This window comes from Buteo buteo, chromosome 4 (assembly GCF_964188355.1).
Source record: "Buteo buteo chromosome 4, bButBut1.hap1.1, whole genome shotgun sequence".
Classification (NCBI taxonomy): domain Eukaryota; kingdom Metazoa; phylum Chordata; class Aves; order Accipitriformes; family Accipitridae; genus Buteo; species Buteo buteo.
In genome coordinates, this window is record NC_134174.1 from 29,527,687 (window position 1) to 29,554,582 (window position 26,896).

Below are 26,896 nucleotides of genomic sequence, written 5' to 3' on the forward strand. Positions count from 1 at the left end.
TGCCTGGGGTGTTGCACCCTGCTGCCATTTGCTTGGTTTTTTTGCAGAGCCCTCAGCTGCCAGCTCTTGTTTCCAGATGTTTCCCTCTGGTTCTCGCCCTGCCTGGCTGCTTTCCTTAAAATAGTAGGGTCAAAATACCCCACCGCTGGTGCCTTAGGGCTGCCCCGGTGTCTATCCCGTAAAATGCCCTTGGGCTGCAGGGAGGAAAGACGCAGGCTGGTGTGATCCCAGCCTCTGCTTTACAGTCTCTTTCCTGCCTCTATAAATACCCTCGGCGAGAGTCACTTCAAAGGGAAGGGCTGGCGGCGGCGAGGTGGTTTGGGGACCAAACGGGACAGGGGCGTCCCGCTGCCCGATCCCACCCCGGCGCTTTGCATAAATAAATAAATCATGCAGCAAGAGAGAGGTGGAGAGAGAGGGCGAGCAGAGGAGGTTACTTTGGGAAGCCGCGCAGCTCGCTCATCCCAGCCCCGTAGTTCGGAGGGAGTGTGTCATGTTACAGGGGAGCCGCGATCAGCCAGAGCACAACGTCGCCGGAGCAGCTGAGAATTACCTCTCTCTAATGGGGACTTTCATGTGCGAGTTCCTGGCCGGTCTGCAAAGGAACTGAAACTGGCAGCTTAGAAGGAAGCAAAAACCTACCGGTGAACCAAAAGACTGAAACATAGGAGGAAAAAAAAAAAAATCCTGATCAGATTTTTTTCCCCTCTTCCACTCTTTGCTGCAGTTGGATCCTTTTTTTTCTGCACCCCTTTTATGTGTGTGTGGTTTGTTTTTATTTTTTAAAGACACCCCCCCCCATCCACTTTTGTCATTATTGCTGTTATTTGTCATTTGCTGGCACTGGGATCCCCTTGGACACTCTTTTTCTATGTCTTCTGGATTGTGCTTCTCGGAGTAGGAGTGAGGCTTTATTTATTCTATTTATTTATTTATCGTTTCTCAGGACAGGGAGGGAATGTTGGAAGAGAAGAGCTGGAAAGGCGTCGACGAAGCAGCTTTTGACAGGGGGTGTGTGGCTCCCCCCAGGACCGGTGACGGGGAGAGATGCTGCCGCCTCCCTCTCCTGCTGGGCTCGGGGCTGCCTGGTGTCTCCTTGCTCTCTCTGGTGCTGAGCCTCCTGCTCTACTTTCGGACCTCCGATCTGCAGTCCCGGGTGTCCCACTTGGAAGCGGACAGACCCGCACAGCTCCCTGCCTGGCTCTCAGCAGACCAAATGGAGACAGCTATTTTGGGAAGAGTTGACCAACTGCTTGATGAGGTCGGTGTCCTTTCATTTTGCATGTATAGTTTGCAGTACTATAGATTTTAGGGACGTGCGTGCTCGCATAGTCCCATTATCCATTTTTTTTCCTCCCTTAAAAGCGTATTTCTGCGCAAGTGATGCTGCTAGGTTGAATTTCCCGTGCTTTCAGGTCCCTCCCACCTCTCAAACCCGCCTGGTGTTTGCTTCCCTCTGCCCAAGCCCATGCTGTGGCTGAGCCCTGGCACCTTGCAAAGGGGGATACCTCATCTCTGGTCCTAGCAGGGAGATAAAAGCCTCCAGCCCTCTCCATTTGGTGACTGGTGGCATTGCCTGCTGAAAGAGTTAGAGGTTAAACCTGGAAATTCAGTGTGCATTTGAACCCTGGGAGAGGGACAGGGAAGGCACGCCATAGCCGGCTCGGCTACAGGAGAAGGTAACTGCAAAAACACCGATGTCGTGACGGGCTGGCTTCGCCGCCATGCCAGCCCTGACCCCTTCCACGGCTCCTGGCTCAGGAAAATGAGACACACTTGCACTGCCAGGGTAGTTTCTGGTACTGCCAGAGCATCAGTGCAGAGCATATGGCTGTGCTATGCCTGCTTAAGCCTCATCCAAACTCTACTGGAGCCAGCAGGCTCTTCCTGAGGATGGGGGAGAGCTGCTGCTGAAGAAGCCTGAGCTTCAGCAGGTCAATAAAGAGGGTCCAAAAGTGCAGATTTTTGTTGCTGACACCTTTTACTTTGCTGTGCTGATGCTGCTAGGGGCTGCCCGGGCTCCTCTGCCCTGGGTGGGATAGCTACCCTGCAGGATTCCTTACCTTGTTGGAGCTTTGAAGTGGTTTTGACATGTGTCAGGGAGCAGATGGTGGCTCATGTCTCTGAACTCTCTAGGCAGGTCCACACTGACCTGTTCCCACAGCTCTGGGGGAGGCTTGGGGCTAAGATTCAGGGCTGGGGCCGTTTCCACCCACCTCTCCTTTTCTCTGTTTACTCCAGCCTTGCCATGAGACAGGCTGCAGAGATCCCCGGGGCTGGCCCAAAAGCTGTTTGTGTCTGAAAAAAATCTTGTGTGCTGCTATTGCCAAACGGGGCAAGGAACGGAATGATCAGAATAGTGGCTAGTGGGACCTGCCTCAGGGCAGTGCTGCCTGGCACCCGGGGGAACCTGGGGACCCTGCCACGCTTTCTAGGAGCAGTGAAGGTCTGTGGTGAGGAGTTTAAACCTACAGCTGACACGCTCGGCTACCGTTTATGGGTCTCGTGGGAGCAGTCCCTGGATCGGCTGGGGTTTGCAGCCAAAAGCTGTGAACCTCGAGTTAGCAAACACCGTCAGAGCTGAGGGATGTGGTTTTGAGTGGCCTCTGTGGATGATGAATAAGGGGGAGACAGGGTCCATGTGGCAATACCCCAGAGAAAAAAGCCTTTTGGGGAGGCAGAAGTGTTGCAAGTGGCTGGACCTGTGCCCCACAGTTGCACCCTTGCTCAGGGACTCCTTCCCTGCCACTGGGCAGGGGATAACGTGCAGTGGTCCCCTTGTTGCTGCTGGCACGAGTCTCCTGGGAAGTCGCAGTTTATCTCTACCAAGTGATTTGAGACGTGCCACAGGACGCCTCCCTGGAGTGGTGCCCGGGGCCGGATGGCCCCCTATGTCCTGCTGGCTCCACTGGCCGCAGCACCTTTCCAACTTTTTATAGCCCAGCTTAGCAAGGAAATGGGGCTCTCATGATGCCCACATGCCTGGCAGCACCCATGTTTTCTGAGCAGCCCCTTCTGAGCCCCTGGGGGTGGCCCTAGCCCCCCTTGCAGCCAGTGCAGGGAGCAACCCTGGGACAGGAACCACCGCTTGAGGGGTCAGCACTTGCTCCCGGGTACTACTGCTGTTACCAGCTCCCTGCTGGTCCACAGCTTCACAAATAGCTTGGAGAAAGGTGCTGGAGCCTGTGGAGGAGCAGGGATGCCTGGCCCAGGTCTTCTGTCTCTTTACACCTCTGAAGGTCTGCTGCCCGCAGGGGAGGAGACCCTTCTCGACTTCGCTGCTTGCTTCAGCTAAGCTCCTAAAACAGCTACTTCAGACTTCCACAACTCAGCCAGAGGCACGGGTGTAGGCCAAGCGGCTCGAGGTGCAGGGTGGGGGTCTGCTGGCAGACAGATGGTGGAGTGGCATATGGGGCTTTTGCTTAGGAAAGAAAAACAAATCCCTCTGGTCCTCCTTTTTATTAGGTCTGAAGTGGGGCTAAGTTGGATGGGTCTCCTGCGCTGGCTGGCGAGGGACAAGAAGGACGGAGAAAAACAGGGAAGATAAAGGGGAGCAGGGAAAGGATGGGAGAAGAAAAATGAGGAAAGTGAGAGACAGTCCCAAGCGTGACTGGGGGGAGAGGGGCTGTGGCCAGGCTTGCCGTGATGGACGTGAACGTGGGATATTCATTCCCCCCTGCTCAGACCCTCGCTGCCTCTCACTGCCACATCCTCACAGAGTTTCCTGGTGTTTTGACCTTAATGGGTTTCACAGCTGCCAGCTCCGTATTATCCATCACAAAATAAAATAGCAAAGCTTTAAAGAAGCTCTGGCTTTGGAAAGAGCTGGTCTGAGCTGGGCAGAGAGGTGGGAGGTTGAGGGAAGCCATGGGCACAGGAGCACGTTTCTAGCTCTGGTGGCGGTGAAGATCAGCTGGAGGGACATGAAGAAGCAAAGTCTGCGAGGGCTGATAGAGGACCTCTAGGGTTATGCTAAAAACCCGTACTGCTCTGTGGTCCGAGCTGGAGCATGTGGTGCCCTCCAGACTGTGCCATGTTTTGCATCCAGGTGTGCCTTGGAGGTTCCCAAGGTTCTGCAAGTTGCCATGTGGACACCACACGGACTGCACTGAAAAGTGCAAAATGCAAAAGTCCTGTTAGGTGCCCTTCTTCCAGACAAGGAAAAATAAAGCAAATTGGCAGGGAGAGGAGCTGGGTTGGTTTGTTTAAAACGTTAATTTTAAAGCCAGCTGGTGGGGATGTTTTCCCGGTCTTGGAGCCCAGTTTTGGAGCACCCGCGCCTGGCTGTGGCAGTGTTTCTGTCTCAGTTAAGGATGAACAAGGAGAGGGCGGCAGATGCTTTCCCAGAAGCAGCCCGACCAGTGCTGCTGCACTTGCTACTGTGTAAACCTCTGCCTGGTGTTAGTGAATACCAGAGCGGAATTTTCTACCAGACACAAATTGACTAAGTTTTCCCACAAAACTGTCTGTGCAGAATGAGCCAGAAACAGGTAGTTCAGGGAGAACTTTAGCTCCACGTAGGAATTCCTCTGCATTTATGGGACATGATAAAATCATACAAAGAGCACAAATAAACTCACTACTGGCATTTGCAGGAGAGGCAATGCTTGGACCAAAGGGTCCTTTCCCATGCTGGGTAACATTTGGTGCTATTTCATTTGCCAAAACCTCGTCAGGGTGGAGAGCAGGATGGATTCAGTGCTGCTGCTAGGAAAAAAACCAGAATTTGTGTGCTGGTGGAGGTAGAAGTGTGTGTGTGTAACACAACAGCAGTTATCCTGTAAAACCTCTGCACCGTGATGAGTGCGCTCAGCCTCTCAGGGGCTTGTGTTGAAGGTATTTGTTGTGTCTTTAGTGATGCTGAAGGGATTCAGAGGCCGTGCCATGGATGGGGAGGGAGCATTGATCCCCACTGCTTTCCCAATAGGCTTATTTCCCTGGGACTCTTTCCTTACTTATGCGACCAAAGGAGGGACACCTGAAAACTCCCTTTCCCCCCTGACGTAAAGCTTCTTTTTTCCTTCTTTTGCTTCAGTGTCTTAAGGCACACTGCTCAGTTCTGCTTCCCAGGGTCAGCAAGATTGCTCTAAGCATCCTCTGCTTCGACTTTTAGCTTAGTGTTTTCCACCCCAAAATCATGAGATCTATTTTTTTTATTCCAATTTCTCTGGTAGCTAAGCCCCATTTCCTTTCAGCTGCTTGCAATCCTTGAACCATGATGGTGGTGTTTCCAAACTTTTTGCTCCATCTGGGAGTGTTCACTGCTTGGTTTTGCTCTATGCCACATTGTCCTGCGATTCCAGGAGCTGGGCCTTTAAGAAAAAACAGCGAAATTGGAGATAAAACAATAAGAGTTAACAAAACCACCCACCCTTGAAATCTTCCTGATGGTTGTAATAGATTATCTATTTGAGACATGTTTCTTTTAGCTGTTGGAGATAGTGGTGGGAAATGATTTCACCTCCCTGGGTGACTGCAAACAACTACGTCTGCTAAAGAGCTATTAATCCGCCCCCTTTGAAGAAGTGCCCTCTTTCACCTAATCTCAAGTGCCCATCCAAAATAGACAGGCAGTTGCAAGGTTTAGGAGGCCACAGCCATGGTCCTTTAATGTCAGAAGAGGTCTCGCTTTCACTGCTCTGTTCATCCAAGCCAGCCCTGTCCTGTCACGCTAGCAGCGAGTTAACAAAACCCATGGGAAAAGCCCATGCTGGCTTTATTGCCTGTTTCCAGCACGTGTTTCAGCCCGACCTGCCTGGCCTTGCCCTCTTGCAGACAGAGGGTTTTTCCCTTTCCTCTGCACTCAGCAATGTGCGGTGGCTCCCTAAATAATACAGAGGTGCACAGTCCCCAAGTTGGAGCCGGTCAGCTGTGGCTGCAGTGCCGGCAAAGGCTTTTTCAGGCACTTTCATGTGTGTAGGGGCAAGGTGCAGCCGTTATGTCACCAGAAAACATGACAGGCAAGAGCAAGCAGGCTATGCTGTCAAACCGATCCTCTCTATAAGAAGCGTTTTCAGCATTTCTGCCAGGGTAAGAGGTAACCAGTTGCTGCTCTGATGTTTCATGCTCTAGGTGTCCTCCAGGTGAAAAAACAAACCCCAGATCAGAGATCGCAAACACTAGCTTCCCAGGGACCATGTTCTTTTATTTTTGCTTACAGAAGTCAACCTTGTCCTGAAATTGAATGGTTTTCTGTTGCCCCAGAATGAAAGTTTTCTCTTGGAAAGGCCAGTTTTAGAGGAAAGCCCTTTCTTTTTGCTCTCCTGAGCAAAGCCAGCTTCTTGTGTTGGACCAGGTGGTATTTTGCACAGTGGTAATGAGGGAAGCAGAAAAGGCCGGGAATTCATTTTGTTTCACCATCTCAACCCAAAGTTGAACTGAGGTCTCCAGAAGCCAAGGATTTTTTCTGTTGCTGTCAATGTTTGTTTAATAGATTGTGCAGGAAACCGAACTCCAGGCGCTCCTAAATTCCTGGTAGGTTTTGCCTCCCACTGCAAGGGAACAATCCCACAGCACCACTGCCCTTTGCACTCCCCAGGGAAGTGCAGAGCTCCTGGGCTCCAGGGAGGCACCGCAATGGCCAGGGAAGGGGGAAGTACCTGATGGCTGCACAGTACCAGTGCTCTGGGCTGTGATCCCAGCCCTGCCCAGCAGCACCCACACCTCCTTCCCGAGGGGCACCCATCCTCGAGAATGCTATTTCAGTTGTCCCAGGTGTTTCCACTACCCGGACACTGTGGATCAAGTCGTGGGGAAATGCTATCGCTCCTGTTCCTGTCCTGGTCGTGCTCAAGTCCTGCTGTGTCATTACTACCCTGATAAATCCAGTTAGGCTGCTCCTCTCCTTGTGCACCGGTAGAGCAAGCCAGCCAAGGCTTCTTGCAGCAACTCCTAACTCTGCCCTCCCCCCCAGCCATTCCCTCTTGGCTGCTGGGGTGCCTCTGCACTTGGTGGAGCAGGGATCTGTTGCATGTTTCCTTGCAGATTTCTGTCCTATAAAGGGTGGTGCTGCAGCCAGGGTGTTTGGACCCTTGCTGGTTAGGAAACGACTTTCTGCTCCTGCCTGTGTGAACCATCACCCCTCCCCTGTGCTAAGCCCAATTCCCAAACATGGGAACCCCACCCGAAGTGGCAGTCTTGTGTTCAGACATTTTGGTTGGCACATGTGTAGATGTAAGCAGGAATGCATATGCCTACATACCAGTACGAGTATCCAAATAAGGCTCCGCTGTCCTGTTTGTGCCCATGTTTGACCATTAGCACAAAGTGTTCGAAGCCAAGCAGCGTTGCGGAGCAGAGCCATGCCATCTTGGGGTGGCAGCTAGATGGGAACATGCCCAAATGCAAAGATTCACATATCTGTGCTTTTAAACTGAGAAGGTAAACATAGCTAAAATTTTGTATGGGAACTGACAATTCTCCTCACATGAAACCCTCTTCTCGCCTGGATACCAAATCAACTCGCTATCAAAACATTTCAGTCTACCGTGCAAAAAAAAAAAGCTCTGAAAATATTGAATTTCTAGTCAGTCACAACAACCCTTACTGATTTTGACTTGCAATAAGGAAGCCAGTCCTTTCAAAGTGAAAAATGGAAGTGTTCCAGCCAGTTCTACCTTGCCTCATCCCAGGTAGAAATACGTTGCTTTATTTTTTTTCCTCTCTAAAACAAAATTTCCCCCAAATTGATGCCTTCTTGCAGGAAGGTGCTCACTTACTTGTGAAAATCAAGTCATTTCTATATGATCCCAGGCATGGGCTTCTGTTGAGTCCAACACAAGGCTATTTCTTTTGAAATGTTGGCCCTGGTTGTGAAGTAGGTTAGACTATAAGAAGGTGCAACTGGGATGAACAGTTGGGCTTGAGGGTTAGAAGGGGAGAGGGAGTGACTCCTCAGCACAGGCAGCCCAGCAGCTCAGTCTCCTCAAATCATCTCAAATCATTAACCAAGTGCAGTTCATAGGCATTAATGAATAACTTACTTGGATTGATTTGCATTTTCTTCACTAAATCACAGTTATTTTGATAAAGTCTATGAGGGGTGGTATGGATGCTGTCCCTAAAGTGCATTTTGCTCAGGACATGGGTCAATTTTAATGACATTTCCAATGAGGGAAGATGCGGTGGCCTCAGGTGGACTCTGTTGACCCTTTAAGAGATACACAGATGGGCCCAGAGAGCAGGAGACTGACACCATTGGAAATCCAAACTCATTGGAAATGAACATTTTGACATGATTCCACCTTATGGAAGCTCTTGATAGGTTTTGTCTTGTTCTGCACTTGGAAAAAAAAATTAAGTTTCACAGCCTCTGAAGGTTTCAGGAAATGCCGTTACTGTTTTCAGGCCACCTTCAGCTGCAATTTTTCAGTGAGACCCTTCCATCTATCCAGGTGTCTCTATGAGCTTAAGGAGTCTGCCACAGGGGGGAAGACTACCTGCTTCAGATCTCCATTTTTCATCTGCTGAGTGGGTCTTCTGAGAAATGCAGCTTTCTCATGAGGACACAGTCACCTCCTTATTCGCCAATACTGGCTCTTGATTTTGTAATGCCTGTCAGGAGGACTACATTTGGAGGCCATTACGAAACTCCCTCAGCCTGCTTCCAATCAAACCCCGCATTTCTAGTTAAAGACTATGAACTTTAATGCCTTTCTTCACTCCCAAACTGTTCTGCTCTGTCTCTCCCATCTCTACTTGGGCAGCATCCCCCAGTCCCACTTTTCCAAGAATTTGAGGCTTTGGTTTCAATGGTATTAATGAATCATTTTGCTCTTTTTTCCTCTCATAACAGAAATTAAAGTTCCATTTGCCAAGACATCGGGAAGTTCGAGACACACACCAGCGATGCAACTGCCCGGCAGGTAGGGATCTGGGATGGCTAGCATTTTGGAAGGGCTTTTTTCATCTACATTTTGTTGAAAGATTTTTTTTAATGCTGTGTGGTATATGAATGCAAAGTTATGCATACTTGCATAACAGGGTGCTTGAGGTATAGGAAATCAATATGGAGATGTGTGTAACAAGTCGGGTACATGTGTAAATACTAATTCCACATATGGCAGAAACAGCAGGAAAAGTGATAGACATCCAGGTAGACATCTAGATAGTCAATAAAAAGAGAAAGATACATCTAGAGGGCAAATGTTTCCATTCATTTAGGACATCAATTTTGAAGTGGGTAGAATGGCTCTTGGGAGGTGCATCTTTCTTGCTGATTTGAGAAGGCTTGAGACACATAGGCTAGACCCAACACCAAAGCTGAACAGCTAAATTTTGGTGACCCAAAATGCCTCTGGGGTGAGAAGATTTGAATTCCTTGGTGTTATACAACTATCTGAGGCATCTTGCAGAATGACAGCCTTCTGTTAGAAGCGGCCATTTATCAGGGTTGAATGAAGTGGTCACTCAAGGTCCCGCTCATATAACATACAGAAATATTATGGGATTGTTTAATTGCATTATGTTTTTAATCATGCTAATATCAAAAGACTCTTTGAGACACATCTTCTGACGTGGTTTCAATACAATAAGTGACAAATTGCTATGGAAAAAACATTTGTGAATGGCATTTCATTCCATTACTATGAATCATTCAGCCTTCCTCATTGTCTTTTGATGCATTTGACTGTAGAAAAAAATAGAGAAGTGCCAGCTACGACTCGCATCCAAAGTGGAAGTTTTGGGAGAGTTTGAATATGTATATCCAAACTGGGTAGCTGAAGCTCATTTTGAAAAGAAAGAGGCAGGGAAACTTGTGTCTGGATGAGCATCTGAAAGCGGCATTTCCATTTTCTGTTGTTTCTTCTTTGGTTCTCTTTGGTGCCCAGTGTGAGGTGTTTCACAGTGTCTGGTGGTACGCATACAGAGTGTATTTAAGTATGGTCAACAGTGGGATAATGGTGGGTGAAATGATGAAGGGGGCTGTCTTTGCTGTAGGTAATGTTGTCTCGAAATCAGTGTATTTAGAACTCTGTACAGACATAGGAAGTACTGTCTCTTGTCAGACTAAGATAGATTTGTAAAGTAGCAGCTCGTAAAAGCAAGAGGTGAAGATATACAGGTTTGTGATGGAAAAGAACTAAAATCCAGGACCCAGACTCGCAGAACATTGGTAAATGCCTGATTTGACTAGTCCAGATCAGGACTGTTGGACTTTCTTTTTAGTCCCAGAAAGAAACAACAGGAACTATTTTGGTTTAAATTTAAAAGACAGTACAAGTGAAATGTCTTTTAAGTATCTCTTCTCTAATAATCAGATCAAAACTGAGTTCAACTGTTTTTAAATTTCAACCTTTTCCCTTCAATGGGAACACAAATCATAGCACTACTCCATTTTCAAGTTCCTGCCTAGACTTGACATATAAATGCCATAAAACCACAGGAATGAATATCCTCCTGGTGTTTCTGAGCCAGCTTGGAGAAGGAAACTTAGAACTTGAATGCAGAGCAGAGAAGAAACAGATCCACTGATTTTTGAGGCCATCTGAACATGACCCCTTATGCCACGTGTGTGATAGATGAATTGCCCAAGTATTTCAGCATCAAGGCTGGTCACAGATACCCACATCCCTTGCAAAGCCGCAGCAGCAGTTGGTGCTGGATTTCTCATAACACTTGTTCTGTTAAGCTCATAGTATATCAGAAGGACAGCTTTGATTCAGGAGAACAATAATAAATGTCTTATAAAGGTTCAGGCTTCCTTTTTACCTGTCAAACTTGCCTATCTTCATCAAATATCCTATGAACACAGAAACTATTTGTAAAAATTTCATCCTGCCAGCTAATCCGTCGAGGGAAATGAAACTATCGTCCAAAGCTGATGATGTGGCAGGTGAAGTCTTGATTGGCTTTGGGCAGTGCAAAAATGAAGGCACCTTCAGCCAGCCATTGTCTTGTCTTAGACCCTTTGCTCTGGGGTGTTTCCCTTTGGTCTCCAGGCTGATGCAACGCAGGCCACCTGAAAACACTGTCGTGCTGTTTCAACGTGGTCTTTCTTCTAGCCCGAGACCTTGGGAATCCTTTTCCCTGATGCATTTTTTCCCTTGTGTTTAAAATGCCCTAAGGACCAGACAACGTGACCCTTGTGGAGACCAAGGTATTCAGAAGCACTGAAAAGCATCAAGATGTTGCAAGACTTGGCGCATGCCCGTTGCTTCTCAGTGGCCCACTCCACTGCCTGTAAACACATCATGTTCCTCACCAAGAATAAATGTTTATCAGAAGTGACATTTGAGTTCATCCCTAACTGTGAGCCAGGTCCCTGCATGGCAAAGAAGGGGAAAAGGAAGACAAGTTCATTTGTTGACCTGTTCAGTACGGATGTGGAGGTCCCGGGCAGGGTCACCCATTGCCACAGAAGAGCTTCAGGACACAGTGGCTTATGAACGTAAATGATTTGGAAAAGCTGGGAATAGGGGAGCAAGAAGACTCTGAAGTGTGTGACTGTGCTGCGGCTATCTGAACACACATGATAAGGACTGTAGGAATAATACAGTCAGGAAACCAGCACAGCTGTATTTATAGCAAACGATAAGGAAATAAAAGTTTCCTTCGGCTGGGAAGCTGCTACTTCAGATCACTTGGGCTGGGGCTGGGTGTGACTACCTGTAAGTGAGATGTCGCTCCTTGGCACTGTGTTTTCTGAGCTCAGAGGTCGCAGTGGGCTTCCCTAGCAGTATCTCAGTGGGGAGGACACGACCCCCAAGGTTAGCACAGCATTCCTGGATAATTAATGACTCAGTTCCCTTCATCTGATAGATAACCTGTGTGATTCCTTCTGTCCCCACTGCCAGACTGATATGGGACAACTCTGTACAGGTTGGGAAAGGGCCCTGAAGCCTCAATGGCAGCAATGACTTTACTCAGCTATTCACCACCCCCAGACCCTGTGCCATGCTGGGGCCAAGCGTGGACAGGGAGCTCAGCACAGGTTTTGATTCGAGGTTGTTGCGTGCTAGGATGAGACTTGGGGAGTTTTTCTGGGGCTGAGCAGATGCTGGTGGGACCATGGCTCTGATTTCTAGGAGCGAACCTCCCCTCGTGACTTTTGCTCAGGTGAGGGAAATGTTTCTTTTCCATATGGGATCTGGATGTGGCTGAGAGCTCGGGAGAGCTACCTGAGGCTGGAGGATCCTCTCACGGCCAACTGACCTCCCTTGATTTCTGCCACGTAATAACAAAATGCTGTGAGGGAAAAGCATTGTGTTTCAGGCTGACAGGGTGAAAACCTAAGCTTTCCTGGTCTAATCCAGACCCAGTTGCAGATCCAGACCCTGTCTGCCTGGACAGTCTCAAACAGCCAGGGATTACCACCAAACCCCCTTCCCACAGCCTTCCTGGTGGAGGTGGGCGCTTGTGTGTTTTATATACTGTGACTCTCTTTATTAGACCTTTCCCATCTTCCTCTCCTCAGCTCCTATTTTCACAGTCCCCACGTGGCTGTTTTTCACTCTGCTGGCGCTCTGCTCCAGTCTTCAATATCCCTTAAAAAAAAAAAAAAAAAAAGGCTGGCTCCTTTCCCTCTGCCCCCGCAATGCTTGTTTTGGTCCAGTTTCTCCTTGGGCAGGTTGGGAGCCCACAGCGCTGGAGGCGGTCAGCCGTGCAAGCAGGGAAGCAGCTCAGAGGGATGCCGAATGGCTTTTCCATCCCTCCCTGTGGCAGCACTCTGGGGCAGAGGAGGGAGCTGTGCTGTGGGAGGAGGCAGCTCCAGCCCCGTGGGCTCCCGGGGACTGGGGCTGGTGGTCAGAGGGGAGGTTGCACAACCCCACCACAAACCAGTGCACCTTCTGCTGTTATAGGGGCTTGGAGGCTGGTGTAGGGCAGCTGCAAGGATTTTGGTGTTGGCCAGGAACTGGGGTCCTCTCGGGAATGTCTTTGAGGCTTTGCAAGGGAATGCCCCCTGGGCATTTCTTCTCGTACAAAACCTCACCCATATCCCCTGTCTGCCCCAGCCCGGGGCGCAGGGAAAGCCACTTGGCCACTCTCTTCAGCTCTGAGTGACCTTACAGGAATACCGGCGGGAGCTGCTGCAACTCAAAAAAGTTGCTGCTGTTTCCCTTCTTGCAGGGTGGCCTGCGAGAGCAAAGGTGCAGTGGTGGCCCCAGTGGCACCCTGGGGCTGTGGGCCACACGGTGTGCACACTTGGTCCAGGCATCCCTCTTGCCCTCCACTCACCCCCTTGGTTACACCCCTCCCGTGCCAGCTGGATCCCTCCGCACAGTGGCAGCTTCTGGAGGAGGCCAGCAAGAAATGGCGTGGGGCTGCAGCGGGGCTTTGGCTCCCACCCAGGATGTGTCACCCAGAGCCGGCAGGGCCAGCTGGCAGGAGGCAGCAGGATTTCCCACGTCCCGACCCCTGCCTGGCCCCTCAGGCTGCCTGCAGAGGAAATGTTGAGAAGGGCAGGACCCAGGGTGGCGGTCGAGGGAGTGGTGGGGATGGCCTGCAACAGGGGCAGATCCCTGGGCGGCATGGGCTGAGCCCCAGCCTTGCAGCGCCCGGGCAGGATATTGCATCCAAGTGGATGCATCCGTTTCTCCCTTGGGATTCTTATCTCCTCCCCAAACGCCTCTGGGGAGGTGATCCAAAAAGGGAGGGTCAGTGCCTGAGTCCTGTCTGCTTCCCCCTACCCTTGCACCCTGGCCGGGGTGCTCCTCCTCTTGCCAGGTTGTTTTCATGGCTTTTATATTTTCTTGCTGTCATTTTTAATGAAATCCTTTTTTTAGTTTGCTGGGGCTGCTCAAACAGATGTGAGGGCATCTTTTGAGATTAAAAGCCTGAACACACTGGTGAGACCTGAGAGGATGGAGGAGGTGTTTGGGATCCCTGGCATGGGGCGAGGGTGTGGAAAGGTCACCCCGGCTATTTAAATGCTGGCAGCCACGAGCCATGTCGGTGGCCCTGGCTCAGAGCCATGAGGAACATGAGGTGGGAGTGTGCAATGAAACACCCATCCCTGTGGCCCTCCTGTCAGGAGTTGCATTGAACTAGTTGAAATGCTACAGTTTTGTGTTTGACCCCTTTTCAGGCCGGTAAGTCAGCATGGTTTTCTATGCTGACTATGCAAAAGGTGTTTTCTGCTTTGAAAGTGTCTAAACGCAGCTTTTTGACAACCTCTAACCAAAAAATCAGAAAAAAGGACATTTGTCTCAAGCAGCCACTCTTTGCCAAAAGCTTTGAGCTTTCTGAATTGCCTTTTTCCCTTGAATGCACTGGCAAAGGCTTCATGGCTGGGCTGGCCGGAGAGCCGAGCTCCGGAGGGAGCAGTGCCTGGGCTGCCGCGGATGGGCATCCGACACTGCTGCAGCCAGAGCAGCATGCTGCCGTGTCAGAAAATGTGATTCGTTGGCACGGCATCCCCATGGCACGGTACATCTGGAAGAAAAAATTGCAGCATAATCATTGCTTAAATACTTCTCCTCCTTTTTTCCCCCCTTTATAAGAAATCTCTCTGGGAATTCTATTATTCCCTGAAATTTAAATATGTTCCCCCCATCCACATTTTTTGGGCCCTCCAGAGTATACACACACTTCAGCCTCGAAGGTTGCTCATGCGCCCTGGCCTGCTGGCTGTATTTTGGGTTGGGGTTTGTTTGGTTTAGACATACTGTTGTTTCATTTGTTTTGAAGATGCAAACCACACAATGAATTCCACAGATTCTGTGAGCAGTTATGAATAGATGGGGATGAACAATTCAGGAAAAAAACAAACAAACAGTTTGTTTGGTCGCTCAGTTCTCTTTCTCCGAACACGTAGGCAGCTGTGGTCTTACACAACAGCTCAAGGAGTCACCCCTGCCTTGGCTTTTGTTACCTGGAGGTTGCCACATCCATGGCTGAGGGATGGTAAGAGGCAGGAAGGATGCTCTTTATACCTCTAAGCACCAACTCATCCGGCTTAGTCTGCATTTGGGATTTAAACTGACTTTATTAAGGAGTATTTAATTGATTTTAATGAACCTGCTGTTGTTGCCACAGTGTGGACTAGGGGGCTCGTGTAAGCCATTAAAACAGCTGCGAGTGCTGCCTGGGCTGCAAAATGGCTGGAGGGCTAGCACATCCTTATGGAGCTACCATGCCGATAGTTAGGAAGGCAAAAACCTCTGCCTATCCTTCTTTAACCAAAATATGGTTAGAAACAGTCAGTGCATTAAAAAGGGAAGGCACTGAGGTACAATGATGGGCACAAGTGCTCTGCAAGAGGGTGGCCTGTTTATTTACACCCATCTGCTTGTTTATATAATTCCCTCTTGCCATGTTCAGGCCTGTCTCCTAGACGCCCCAGGGCTCCTCTTTGTCCTTTTATGTGCTTTCTTATTTTAAACTTTTTATTTTAAGCTTTTTTTATTTTAAACTGGCTGGAAGGTGGAAGGAAATTCCCTCAAACACACAGAATTGCTGTGGGTCTTTTTCTCTGGAGGCTGAGCTCTCTCCAAAGGTGCAAACAGGTGAGCATTTGTGTCCAGGTGTGCGTGAGTCCTGGTGGCACAAGCATTAACTTTAATGGTGCTTGTATGTTATATCCCAAATGTTATATCCCAGCCCTGGATAAGCCTTGGCTGTTTGATACAACCATCCTCCATCCAAAACCAGGCATAAACTAACCTCTTCCCCAGACAAGGGTATGGTGCAGACAAAGATGTTGGGGATTAAATGCATGGGAAAGAGAGATTTTGGAGGGAGGAATGGATGCGCAGCACTACACAGGAGCAGATACCCGCTGTGGCGCGCTCCAGCCCGAAGCACGGATTGATGCAGGAGAAAAGCATTGTGGCTGTGCTGATTTATATCAGGTAATGGTCCCACCATGACCTTTACCATCCCTGCCAGGCCACATCCGAATAACAGGTCCTGTGGTGAATGGCACCCCGCAGGCAGACCCAGGCCCAACAGGTTGCCTGTGGGGCACCCAGGATGCATGTTGGGGGCTGCAGCAGGGAGCTTCTGCATATTTGATGGGTTTGTGTACAGATGTTTGGTAGAAGTGTTTACACCATTGCGTGCCTGTGCTTACAATGTATATGGTACATATGGGCATAAATCAGCGCCTTGACAAAGCAAGGCAAAAACATCCCAGCTGGCTGGGGAAACCCGAAGAGCACATTGCGCTGCTACTGTACGGCGACGGCTTTGATTCAGTGTGAGTGTGCTACCGGGGTGGAGGATTTTTCCCAGGCCTGGGCTGTATGCACATGGCCGGGCTGGTTTGCGTCAGCCGCTGACGCACGTCCGGGCCCCGCGACGTGGTTCTCGCGTGTGCTGCCCATCCTGGCAGCTTTGCGGTGGCCGGAGGAATGAGGGTGAGTCGCACCGGCCGCCAGGCTCAACAGCAGGGCACGGCGCCCGGCGGCATCCAAGCCCCTTGCGCAAAGTGTGGGCGCCCGCCAGCCGGCAAAGAACACCGAAAATACCCGGGACAGGCCTAGGGAGATGTTGCAGATGCCAAGTGGCTTGCTCCAAAGCTGTTTGCAAGGGGACTTTACTCCAGCGCTAATGTTAGCTGCCACTTCGCGCTCGAGGGCAATGGCTCTGTTTGGCGTCCCTGTGGTGGGGCAGAGAGTGGGGTTTTGCAGCAGGGCTGCAGAGGCCCTGGAGGAGCCCTCCTCTCTGGGGCGTTGGGTTTCGGTGTGGTGACACCTGATTCCCTCTTGGCTCTTCCGGGCATCCGCCTGCGCCTTCGCCCTGGCTGGTGGGGACCGAGGGCCAGGCTGATCTGCCGGTGCCCAAAGGGTGTCCCAGGGCACGGATCAACAGGAAGAGCGGAGGGGTGGCTTTCCTCCCCCAGGATCACCTTTCAGCCCCCATGCCAGGCTGGGGCCACAGGTACGGCTGATGGTACAGGGGGAGAGGCAGCGTTTAAAAGGGAGAGGTTGCATCATGCGGGGCTGGGCGGGCTTTGGGAGGCAGAAACCTCATCTGTTAAACACATACCGCCCGCCCCCTCCCCCCGCCGGGGAACATTCAATCCTCTCTTTGATGGACGTCCAAGAAAATACTTCTTCCACATCCTAAACTTGTTAGCACCAGTTAATCATCTTAACCTTCTTCCCCTCCGAACACACACTCCAATGAGTTTCCCATCGCTCGCAGCCGTTAAAGACGCAGCAACTCTTTTTGCGCCAGCCTTCGCAGGCAAGCGTACAGCCATTAATTATTAAACATCCTGGCTGTCCCCCAGGTGGGAGAGCAGAAACCCATGTCTCGTGCTGAAGCCGCTTCAAAGTGACTGTCCAGTGAGTCGCTTTGAGGGTGGATGCACTTGACGCAGCTCTCCCCTTCCAGGAGCTGGACCAGGTCTCTGCCCTTCCATGCACTGCCTCTCTGACATTCATAAACATTGTGAAACATAAGCCCTGGAAAATATTTGCCTGCATTGGGGCGATGCTCCGACGCATCCCAGATTAACATTACAAAATACCAGCTGCATGACAATTGGAGGATTGGAAAGATGTGCTCACGTGCGAGGTCTGTGCCGCACAGCTGGTAAGGGGAGGGAGCTGTGGCATGACGCCTGCTAACTGGGCATCTCCCCTTCATTTCATCTGGCTATTTCTCCCCTTTCCTATCTGGAAACCCCCTTGTTGCCCATTGCATGTCTTTGCTGTGTTTTCCCCAAATAAGGTTGTGTTTCAGACAGGGGAAAGGCAACTCCTTGATGCACCCTTTGCAGTGCCTATGGCTCTGGTGGGACAGTGATGTGCCCTTTGATGCTATCTACCTCTTGCACATATGGGTTTGGGAGGCAGCCTGCTCGCACAGCCTCCCTGGACCAATTCAATGCCTTGATCCCCAAACCAGGGGCGATTCCTCGTCTGCTCGCCCATCCCATTCCAACCTGGCCGCCGAGGCTTGGTGTCTGTTTCTTCCTCATGCGATGTTTTGGGTGAGCAGCATCACAGCCGGACTGTGCAAGCAGGAGGTAATTAGATCAGCGTATTCCCCAGGGAGGTGGCTGATTAACAGCACATTTTCCCCACGCTGGGGGGCTGAGACACACACGGGCAGTATCAATCCATCGCTTGCCTCAATCCTCTCCCTTAGGATGTCTGTTTTTTTCTTTTTCCTTTTCTTTTTTTCCTTTCTTTCAAAGAGAAGAGGAAGATTATATCAGCTGAACTGGAATCTGAACTGACAGAGCTTTGTGTGAGGGACTTGTTTATTATGATTTGGTATTGCTCCGGGCAGTGTGTGCGCTGTGCCGGGGACCACCCAGTGATCGCATCCACACCAGGCTCCCCTTGCCATGCAGCTCAACCAGCAGCAGGTAGAGGACTGTGAGGCCGCAGGCCATGCTTCGCCTTTGGGAAGGGGTCTTCCTGAGGCCAAACCCGGTACGGGCACGTGGTGCTGGGTGGACATGGCTGGATCCCAGTGGCTGCTCTTTGCTTGTCCTCATCCTCTGTCATCAACCACTGCCATTCAAGGGAGGAGATGTTGCTGGAAGCAATGGCAGCTGCTGGGAGTTGTGTGTTGGCCTCGTCCGTAGCGGAGCTGAAGCACACAATGGGCTGGGATTTTTTTTTTCCTTTTTTATTTAGTTTTTCAATATTAGCTCCTTATTAGAGGGATTTTGGCAGCAAAGAGGGAATAGTTATGTCTCCCAAAACGGCAGCTATTGCCTACAGATTAACTCCCCCTTAAACCCTAATATATACAAGTGCAACACAGATGAAAGAGGGGTTGAAACCCCAAAAGCACCCCACAGAGCTTATGGGTCTGTGGTACAGCCCTGGCCACAGCAAGGGTGCTATGTCTCAGCCCTCTGCTCACCAGGGAGCAGTGTACCTGGCCCTGTCTGAAACCTGGGGAGAAGCTGTAGTATTGCGAGGCCATTTGGCATCCCCTGTGCAATGTGAATTAATGTGGGCTTAAAAACAGAAGGAAAGAAGATGGGGAAAGAAGTAGCCTCATGTTTCTTGGTTTACCCCCAATTCATGTGTGTGGTGATCTCTTGCTTATGGATGACCTGTGTGCTTATAGCAAATGTGTGCGTTTTTTTCTGGGGAAATAGGAAATGGGGGTTATTGGGTGTGGGTGTGAATATTTCTCTCCCTGAATTTAAAAGCCATCCTGGATAGATCCCTATGCTCTGCTGTTGCATTAACCTGACTTAATGGGCAGGGGTCCTGGAGTTTCTTGGGACAGTGATGGGAAGTGGCTCTCAGGTCCGTTAGGAAGGGAAGCTACACTTGCATCGAGGGCTGGTGTGAGGCATGCACTGTCCCCAGTCCTGTGTGGTTTGGCATGCATTCAGCCATTGCCTCCTCCTCCACATGGGTTTTTCCATGTGCCTTTCCCATGCAGCAAACTGCTGTAGACCTCGGCCCTCTTTCCTCCTCTTTGCTCTTTTTTTCCTAGAACAGTGAGGTCTTGCTATTTTGTAGGACTTGGGGCTCTTCAGCAGTGGCTGAGCAACCCCAAGAATTTTTTGCCAGGTGTGTGTCCCTGCAGTGCATTTTCACCACCCACCCTATGTACTTTGGAGAAGTTTCTCTATAAATATAATGCCTTTTCCTCTCCTGCCCTCAGGGCCTTTCCTTTTGACTGGGAGGAAGAACTTCAGAGTAACTAGTTTCTAAACTTGGCTGGTTTTCCTCCAAGTTATTTTTTCTCTTTTCCGGGGGCAGGGGAAAATATCTCTTTTCTATCTTCATTGCACTCTATTTTCTTCTTGAGATTATCATGGGATCTCTCACTGCTTTAAAAAATAATGACCTGTATGCCTAAATAAGAAAAATCTTTCAGTCTCAAACAAGATGGAGGTCCTGATAGACCTTCTTATTCATTGAGTCAAATTTGCACAGTGAGAAGATGAGAGAATACAGGTGCTTTCCAGACCACGCTTAACAGGGAGGCAGCAGTTGGTTGGGGTTCTTTTTTGCCTTTCCAGTCTGATGGCTCTCTCTACAGCGTGTGTTGTGCAAAGCATCTGGTTTGGGCACCGGAGGTGACAGAGAAGGGATCTGCATGCTCAGTTCATTCTAGGTAAGGAAAGCCATGAATCCTTTTATCCCTGTTAGCCAATGCGGGTTGTCTCCATATGTGCATGCTGCCCCAGCCTGGCTCCTACTGGGCAGAGTCCCGCATGGGGGTAGCCAAGCTAAGCAAACCTCTCAGAGTCTGAGACGTGCTAAGAAAGCGTCAGCTAGATTTGGATGAATGAATGCTCTCCTCTTCCTGTGCAATAAAACACGCTGAGCAAACCCGCTTGGACTCAGAAACCCCATTGCATTTTCCCTTTTTAAAGAAGTAGCATCAGCCCCGCTCTGCTCCACATGCTCTGTTTGGAAACAAGGCAGCGCATCAGGAAAGAGCCTGAAGGAAGAATTTATGGTGTCTCTAATTAGTCAGTTTGTTCCATCCTTGAAGAAGAGGATAACGAGAGACAGGGATGCATTGCCGGCCTCTGGAGGAAGAGTGCTGTGGCTAGGCTTATGTCCAACTGCTGATAGGGTAATTAGTGGTAACTGGGAGCTATCAATCATCTCGGGTGGAAAAATGTCTTGGTTAAAGGAAAGACCCTCCCAAACATTTTCATAACTCAAAAGGGTGTGAGACAGGGTCTGGAAGACAGTACTGGCAGTCTGTGAGGTATTTGAGGAAGGAGTCTATTAAAAGATAAATTGAACACAATGGTCTTTTGTTCCTCCCCGGGTAGGTGACAGAATTTGCTGTTATAAAAGTTGCAAAGTATTTTGGAAGGAGGAAGGAAGAAGAAAAGAGTTAGCAGATGGAAAAGAGGGAAGAATAACAAGGATTAGGGGGAAAAAAGTAACAATGCACTAGATATTAAAATCAGCTGCTAATTGCAAAAATTATGTAGGAAGAAAATTAATCTATACAATTTGACAAGTGAGTAAAATGTATCATTTGCATTTTAAGTGCATGATCAGAGAATTTCTTTAAATAATTATTAGCTATAGTAAGTTCCAACTTTCTACTTTTCCCAGACAGCCACGTTATGAAAGAGATTGTAATTTTCAGCAGGAGGTGAAAGTGCCGTGGATTTTGTTTTTTGCTTTACCCAGCCATGATTTACTTTGGCCAGTTTTTCCTTGTGGTTCCTTCCTAATTCTGCAGCTCTCTGAGGAATAGGACTTGTGCAGGCCCTGACCAAGTGCTGAAGAAGCAGTCAGCTCCTTGATGGAGGAATGTCAGACTTTTCCTGAATAACCAGCTGCAGTTTTCAAACTTGTTTGGATCTCCAGAGCTTTCAGACACCACTTTCCCTATTCCTGGCGTGGAACAGGATGTGTTAGAGGATGGAGGGTGGGAGCTGCAGAGAGACTATCAAACCTCTACTCTGCCAAGAGTAGGGTTTTATCAGAGTGGTAGCTTGTTGCATTGGCATATGTGTCTTCAGACTAAGAGTTGCGAGCTGCTTGTGGAAATATCCGGGTGTTTGAGGTGGACTTCAAAAACACAGAGGGAGCTGGAGAGTTAGTGGGGTTGTGCCCTTGGAGAGCAAGAGCTGGGTAAGATGTTGAGGAGACTCGGCAGTCTGGCAAGGAAACTCTATTAAAGGCATGAGCTGAAACCATCTCAGTGCAAAGGAGTTATAGTAAGGGATCAGCTAAAGAAAATCATAAACTCCTCGGTGAGCTGAAATTCAAGACAGAAGAAGAATAAAGCTGGAAGGATTTAAAATGAATGGGTATGCAAGATGAAAATCTGAAAGCCTAGGGTGAGGTGGGACTATCAAGGACACCAAGAAAATGCTGAAGAAGTTCACTGTGAGTGAGAAGGAGACCTTCCTCCTCACTGACTGGAGCATGAGAGCTGGTCACACCAGACAGCAAGGACACCAGCTTCTTAGAGAAATGCTGCAAGAAATCTCTGAGCCTTTGAGGGTTTGTGTGATGTTTCAGAAGATAAGGGCAAGGCAGAGGTGGTGACAGGGAGGAACTCAGTTTCATTCCGTGATTAAGACCCTGTGGATAAGGTAAATAGACACCATGTCTTCTGCCTTCACCAAGTTGTCTGCTGTTGACTCATGCAGTGAGTTGGAGAGCAGGTTGCTATTTGAGATCTACACTTCAAGAGCAAATGGGCTCCTGAGGGGAAGCAATGAGAATGACCAGAGGTCCAGAAAACACAGCCTCTGAGGAGAGACTGGAAGAATTAGGTTTTGTTTAGTCTAAAGACAAGAGAAGACTGTGGGGAACAGGACAGCAGACTTCAAACGCATGAAAAGTAACCGCAAAAAGGAGAGAAATAAAAAAAGCTGTTCTTCGAGTTTGCTGTGCATCAGAGGTCACTGACTGACTTAACAACACTGGAACTTTTGGGTAGTCTCTAAGAAAGATAATAAATATGGCCTTATGAGTCGGGGCATGGGTATCGCCTGGATCGGATCACTAGGGAAGAGTGTGATGTCTCCATCCCCAGAGGACAGCAACAGGTTAGAGAAATATTTGCCCAAATGGGCTAGGTAGAGACTTTTTTCCTTTGGTTGCTTTGAAGATGTTCCCTCCTTGATTTTATGTCCCTCTCATTCCCCAGGAATCCTTTAATCTCTGTTTGGTTTGCTCAGGGGAGGCAGAAGGGGAAGAGAAAGGGGATAGTCAAGAGCAGCGGTTTTCGGCTTGCGGTTTGCCCAAGCCTGAGGGCACGCTGGCTCTTTGGCAGAAGGTGGCGGAGCGGAGTGAGCCTGCCACCATCCGGTTTCAATTTACCATCCAGGGGTCCACACCGCTACTGGAAAACCCTGAGGGGGCCTCCAGATCCAAAGCGTGAAAACCCATTGGGCGAGCTGACCCCAGGGGCCCTTCCCAACCCTGTTTTCTCTGCTTTCTGTGGTGCTAAGTGCTTCAGCATGGCAGGGACAAATGCGATTGTTTGCTGCTTGGAAAGAGCTTGCTGACCCATGGATGTCTGCCCAAAATGAGCATTGTTCTGCCCTGTCGGCCATCCCACCGTGTCTCCCCCGGTGGTGCTGGAGGTGCTGTGTTCGTCCCGGGTGCAGCCAGCACCGTGTGGGCCATCTGCTCTTGGCCCTTTCCTGCCCTTTGTTTTCTCAAGGGGCTCTCCCAAATGTTTGTCAGAATATTTCTGTTTGTCTATTGTTGAACCATCGTCTTTGAGCACTTTAATCTGCTTAATGGGCTCACTGCGGTTATGCCAACGGCCCAGATTTTTCTCATCAGATTCTTCTGGGTCTGGAGGCCGACTGGCTCCTGTCATCCTTATAGAAGTTTCTTGAAACAAGCGGATGCTTGGAGATGCAGTTAGAGTCTGTGGCTTAACTTCGCTATCAGTCCCTCTCTTTTATTTTTGAGACTGCTGCTTAATCGTGTTAATTTTTCTGTTGAGGCTCCACCTCATTGTTCGCTTTGGGCATGGCTTCCCATGGACTTCTCCGCTCGGTGCTGTGCTTGAGGCCGTCTCCTTGGCAGGGGATCATGGTGGTGTTGGTGCACCGGGATGCTCAGAGTGCCTGAGCAGTGACTTTTATCCTCAACAGCTGCTGCTATTAACTGCCGAGTCTCAGTGATGTCATGGGTTTGATTTCGGAGGCGAGCTTGGATGACTGGCATAACCTGGTGCCTCAGCTTAGCGTTGGTCACATTTTTTGGCAGTGAAATCCTGATAGCCTTTTCGCTGTCCAACATTTCTGCCATCCTTTGAAGAACGTCTTGCTGCTCTGCAAGGGTGTAGCCAAGAGGGGGATGTTTTGGGGATGGAGGGGCCTGGCCTTTGCAAGGGGCTCATGCTCTCTGGAGGGAGTTATACACTCAGCTTGTCTGCTGTTGCTGACAACACCTGAAGCAAAATTTCTAGAGGGTGTGCTTTGGGTAATCACTGTTGTTTAAAATTTTTCTTATTAGTTTGAAGATTTTTGTTGTCTTTAATTTTCCATACAACTAATGATATTGAACTATGGCAAGGTAAATGGCATAACTCTCTCTGAGTTAATGCTCCCTCCACCTCCCCTTGTATCATTTGTCCCCTGATGGAGGTAGGGAAGATGTCTCTAAAAGACTATGAGCACCGTGGATCTGTTGTGTGAAAACGGCAGCACGGCCAGCTTTTAAAAAAGGCCAAACCCACAATCTGGGCTCCATGCACCCAAATGGGATCTGCCTGCTCTGAAACGGGGTCATGCTGCGCTGAACGCCCATGGGGCTGGGAACAAGGGGATCCCTGCCACCCCGGGTAAGGTCATGCTCGGGCTGCTGACATTTTAATCAGCATTTCATAACTAATTGCCTGGCCACAGCTATCTTGTTATCAATTAACATAGTCCTGAATGTCAGGAAGTAACTGTATCTCTCTAACTCGCTAAGGCTGCCTTCTGGGTCTGTGAAATGGCTGGATTTCCTCACAGGGATGGATTACATGTTTACATCTCCCCTTCTGCCAGAGTGTGTAGTGAAGATGACCCAAGGAAGCAACAATAACATCTTTATGTTCCCTCTCTGTCCTCCTTGTCTTGTGTATGCAATAGAGCAGAAAAAAAATCCCTTGTATGTGAGCATTTGGAGCAGGCTGGAAGACACCCACATTGTGGACACTGGACTGCTTGAATCTGAGAAGTTAGAGAAAAAAAAAATTAAGCAACAGCATTTGAGAGCCTTTTAAGAATGACCACTTTTCCAGATGTCAGGAAATGCCCTTAAATGGATGGGATCGTTTAAATGATCCTATCAGTCCAGAGAGCATTGCTGTCTCCAAAGCTGAAGGATATCTCTGCCATCAGCAGAAGGTCTCACACCACACTGACCTGCTCTAATACTGTCCAGCTTTTAAGATCTGATATTCTGGGACATGGGACTTTCCAGATTAGGATAAATATGACCCACTTACAAAACTAAGCATCCCCTCTTTTGAGCCCAAAGAGGCTACAGTGTGGAGGGTGGCTTTTTATCTCTTTGTGTGGGTGAGGGAAAAGGGGTGATTGCAGTTCCATTTTAGATAGTCACTGGTTGAATGGGCCACAGGGACGGACAAGTGAGCAGAGAGCTCTGTGGCATGGCCCTGTTGTTCAGCACAGGTGTGCCCCCTCTGTATATGCAATAAGGTGGACTCATCCTGTTTGCAGATCATGGCTGCTCATTTTATCACTTGGGCTACAGGAAAAGCAGAGCTTCTTTAAGGAAAGTTTCTATCTGCATAAAAGCCAGAGTAGCTGAGAAGGGACAGTGCAGATGGTGCTAATTTCCAGAGGCCATATGTTTGGAGGGACCCCGGGTACCCCCACAAGAATTCTTTGTTTTCCCAATGTTCATTTTCAAAGGTGCTCTGGAGGTCTCCTCTTTGCAGGAGGCCGCTGCTTCCTCCCACTCGTCCACTCCCGACATGTTTGGTCCATCCCCTCCTCCGTCCCCTGCTGCTCAACAAGCCCCGCAGCTGGATAAACAGCGATCGCAGTCGCTTACAGGCCTCCAGTGCCTTTCAGCGAGACGCCAGCACGGAGAGATGCTTGCTGAGCTGCTCGTCGTGGGTGGATGGTCGTGCCGCAGCCCACATGCCAGCACCAGCATCGCTCTGGTCCCAGCAAGATCAGGTTCAAAACACACAGGATCTGGAGGTGCTAACTACAAATGTGGGCTCCCTGTTCTGCGCAAGGCTGAGGAATTTGGTGGTCTGGGAGCTCTGGCTCTGTCTGCTGGCTGGGCTTAGCTATGAAATGGGCTTAGAAATGTTCATGATAGCTTTGATCCCTGTTCTTTTGGCTCGTTGTCTCTTCTCTGCTGGCTGTTTATGGAAAGGGGATCTAGCTCAGCTCCTAATCAGCACCGCCTCTATCTCACCCCCAAAAAGTCTGCTGTAAACATGGGAGAGGAGGAACCCCCATAGATGTGATTTGCACTTGCGGCTGTCGAGGTTGTTGGCTCTTGGTTGTTTGTGGAGTTCTTTGGAGTTCACCACCATCGAGACCACCCGGGGGCAATCAGGCCTCTTTCTACACTTCTGCAATCTAGCTGGGACTGCAGGAGCTGGGGATCATGGGGGAAAACACACAGTGGTGTTGCGGTGACTCTGTTGTGGTTCATGTTGCTTTCATGAAGGATCTTGTGCAGCCTGGTTGACTTGCAGGTTTGCTCCCTTGGCTTACAGGGTTGCCAGTGTCCCTGACGAGGCCAGGGCAGCTCTGCCAGACCCCTGGCCAGGGGTGAGCCTGGTGCACTGCATGCAGCACAGCCGGTGCTGCCCAGGAGAGGCTGGCTCAGCCTGGTCACCCATGGTTAGACCATTGGAGAGTGGAGGTGTGAGGATCCCCTCCCTCCTTTGCCTGCTCTTTCCTCTAATGTGCGTTAAATTACTTCTTGTTATATTAAAGACTGAGCCTTTTTAGAAGCTCTGCTCAGCCTTCTCATTAATCACTGTGACAGAACATGACAAATCCACTTTGCTGAAGCATTATTTCACTTTGTAAAATCCCTAGTGCTTTGCAACAGCTTATCCAACAGCACGTCCTCCCTCCCCACTGTCCGTGGGACATCTTCCCTCCTCAAGTCCATGCAAGACAATGTTGCTTTTAGAAGTGACTATATCCAAGGGCTTTGCTTTCTCCTGGGTTACGTGGATGGTCCTGGCATTTGAAGTCCAGTCCCTGGATGGTCTCTACTGATTGAGTTATTGCAGCCAAGACTGTGTCCCTGCAGATCACTGATGTGTGTTTACACAAGACTGTTCAGCCCCCCCTTCACATAACCATTAATTTTATAGAGGGCATATAACAAAGATGGGCCTCCAGTATGCCTCCTGCCTTTGATCTGTGTGGGGTGTGTGGCCTGATGGGCCCAGAGCTGCCGGCATTGCTGATTTACTTCGCTCTGCGGACGTAGCTTCTGGAGCAAACAAAAGCTTATGTTTTCTCTCAGCGGTATTGCAATACCATTACAGGCTGTGCTGCTGTCTGGTCGCGTTTGGCCTGGAAGGGCAGGGATGGCTC

At 49.5% G+C, this 26,896-nt stretch overlaps 1 protein-coding gene across 1 annotated transcript in view; it reads left to right on the forward strand.

Annotated features, from left to right (window-relative positions):
* The first annotated feature begins 369 nt into the window (after positions 1 to 369).
* The window catches only part of COL13A1 (collagen type XIII alpha 1 chain), a 93,075-nt gene continuing 66,548 nt past the window's right edge, over positions 370 to 26,896 (forward strand). Inside the window, exons 1-2 of the mRNA XM_075025367.1 lie at positions 370 to 1,261; positions 8,795 to 8,864. Of these exons, the coding sequence (XP_074881468.1) occupies positions 959 to 1,261; positions 8,795 to 8,864 (373 nt within the window). The 5' untranslated portion in view covers positions 370 to 958. The remainder of the gene's footprint in view (positions 1,262 to 8,794; positions 8,865 to 26,896) is intronic.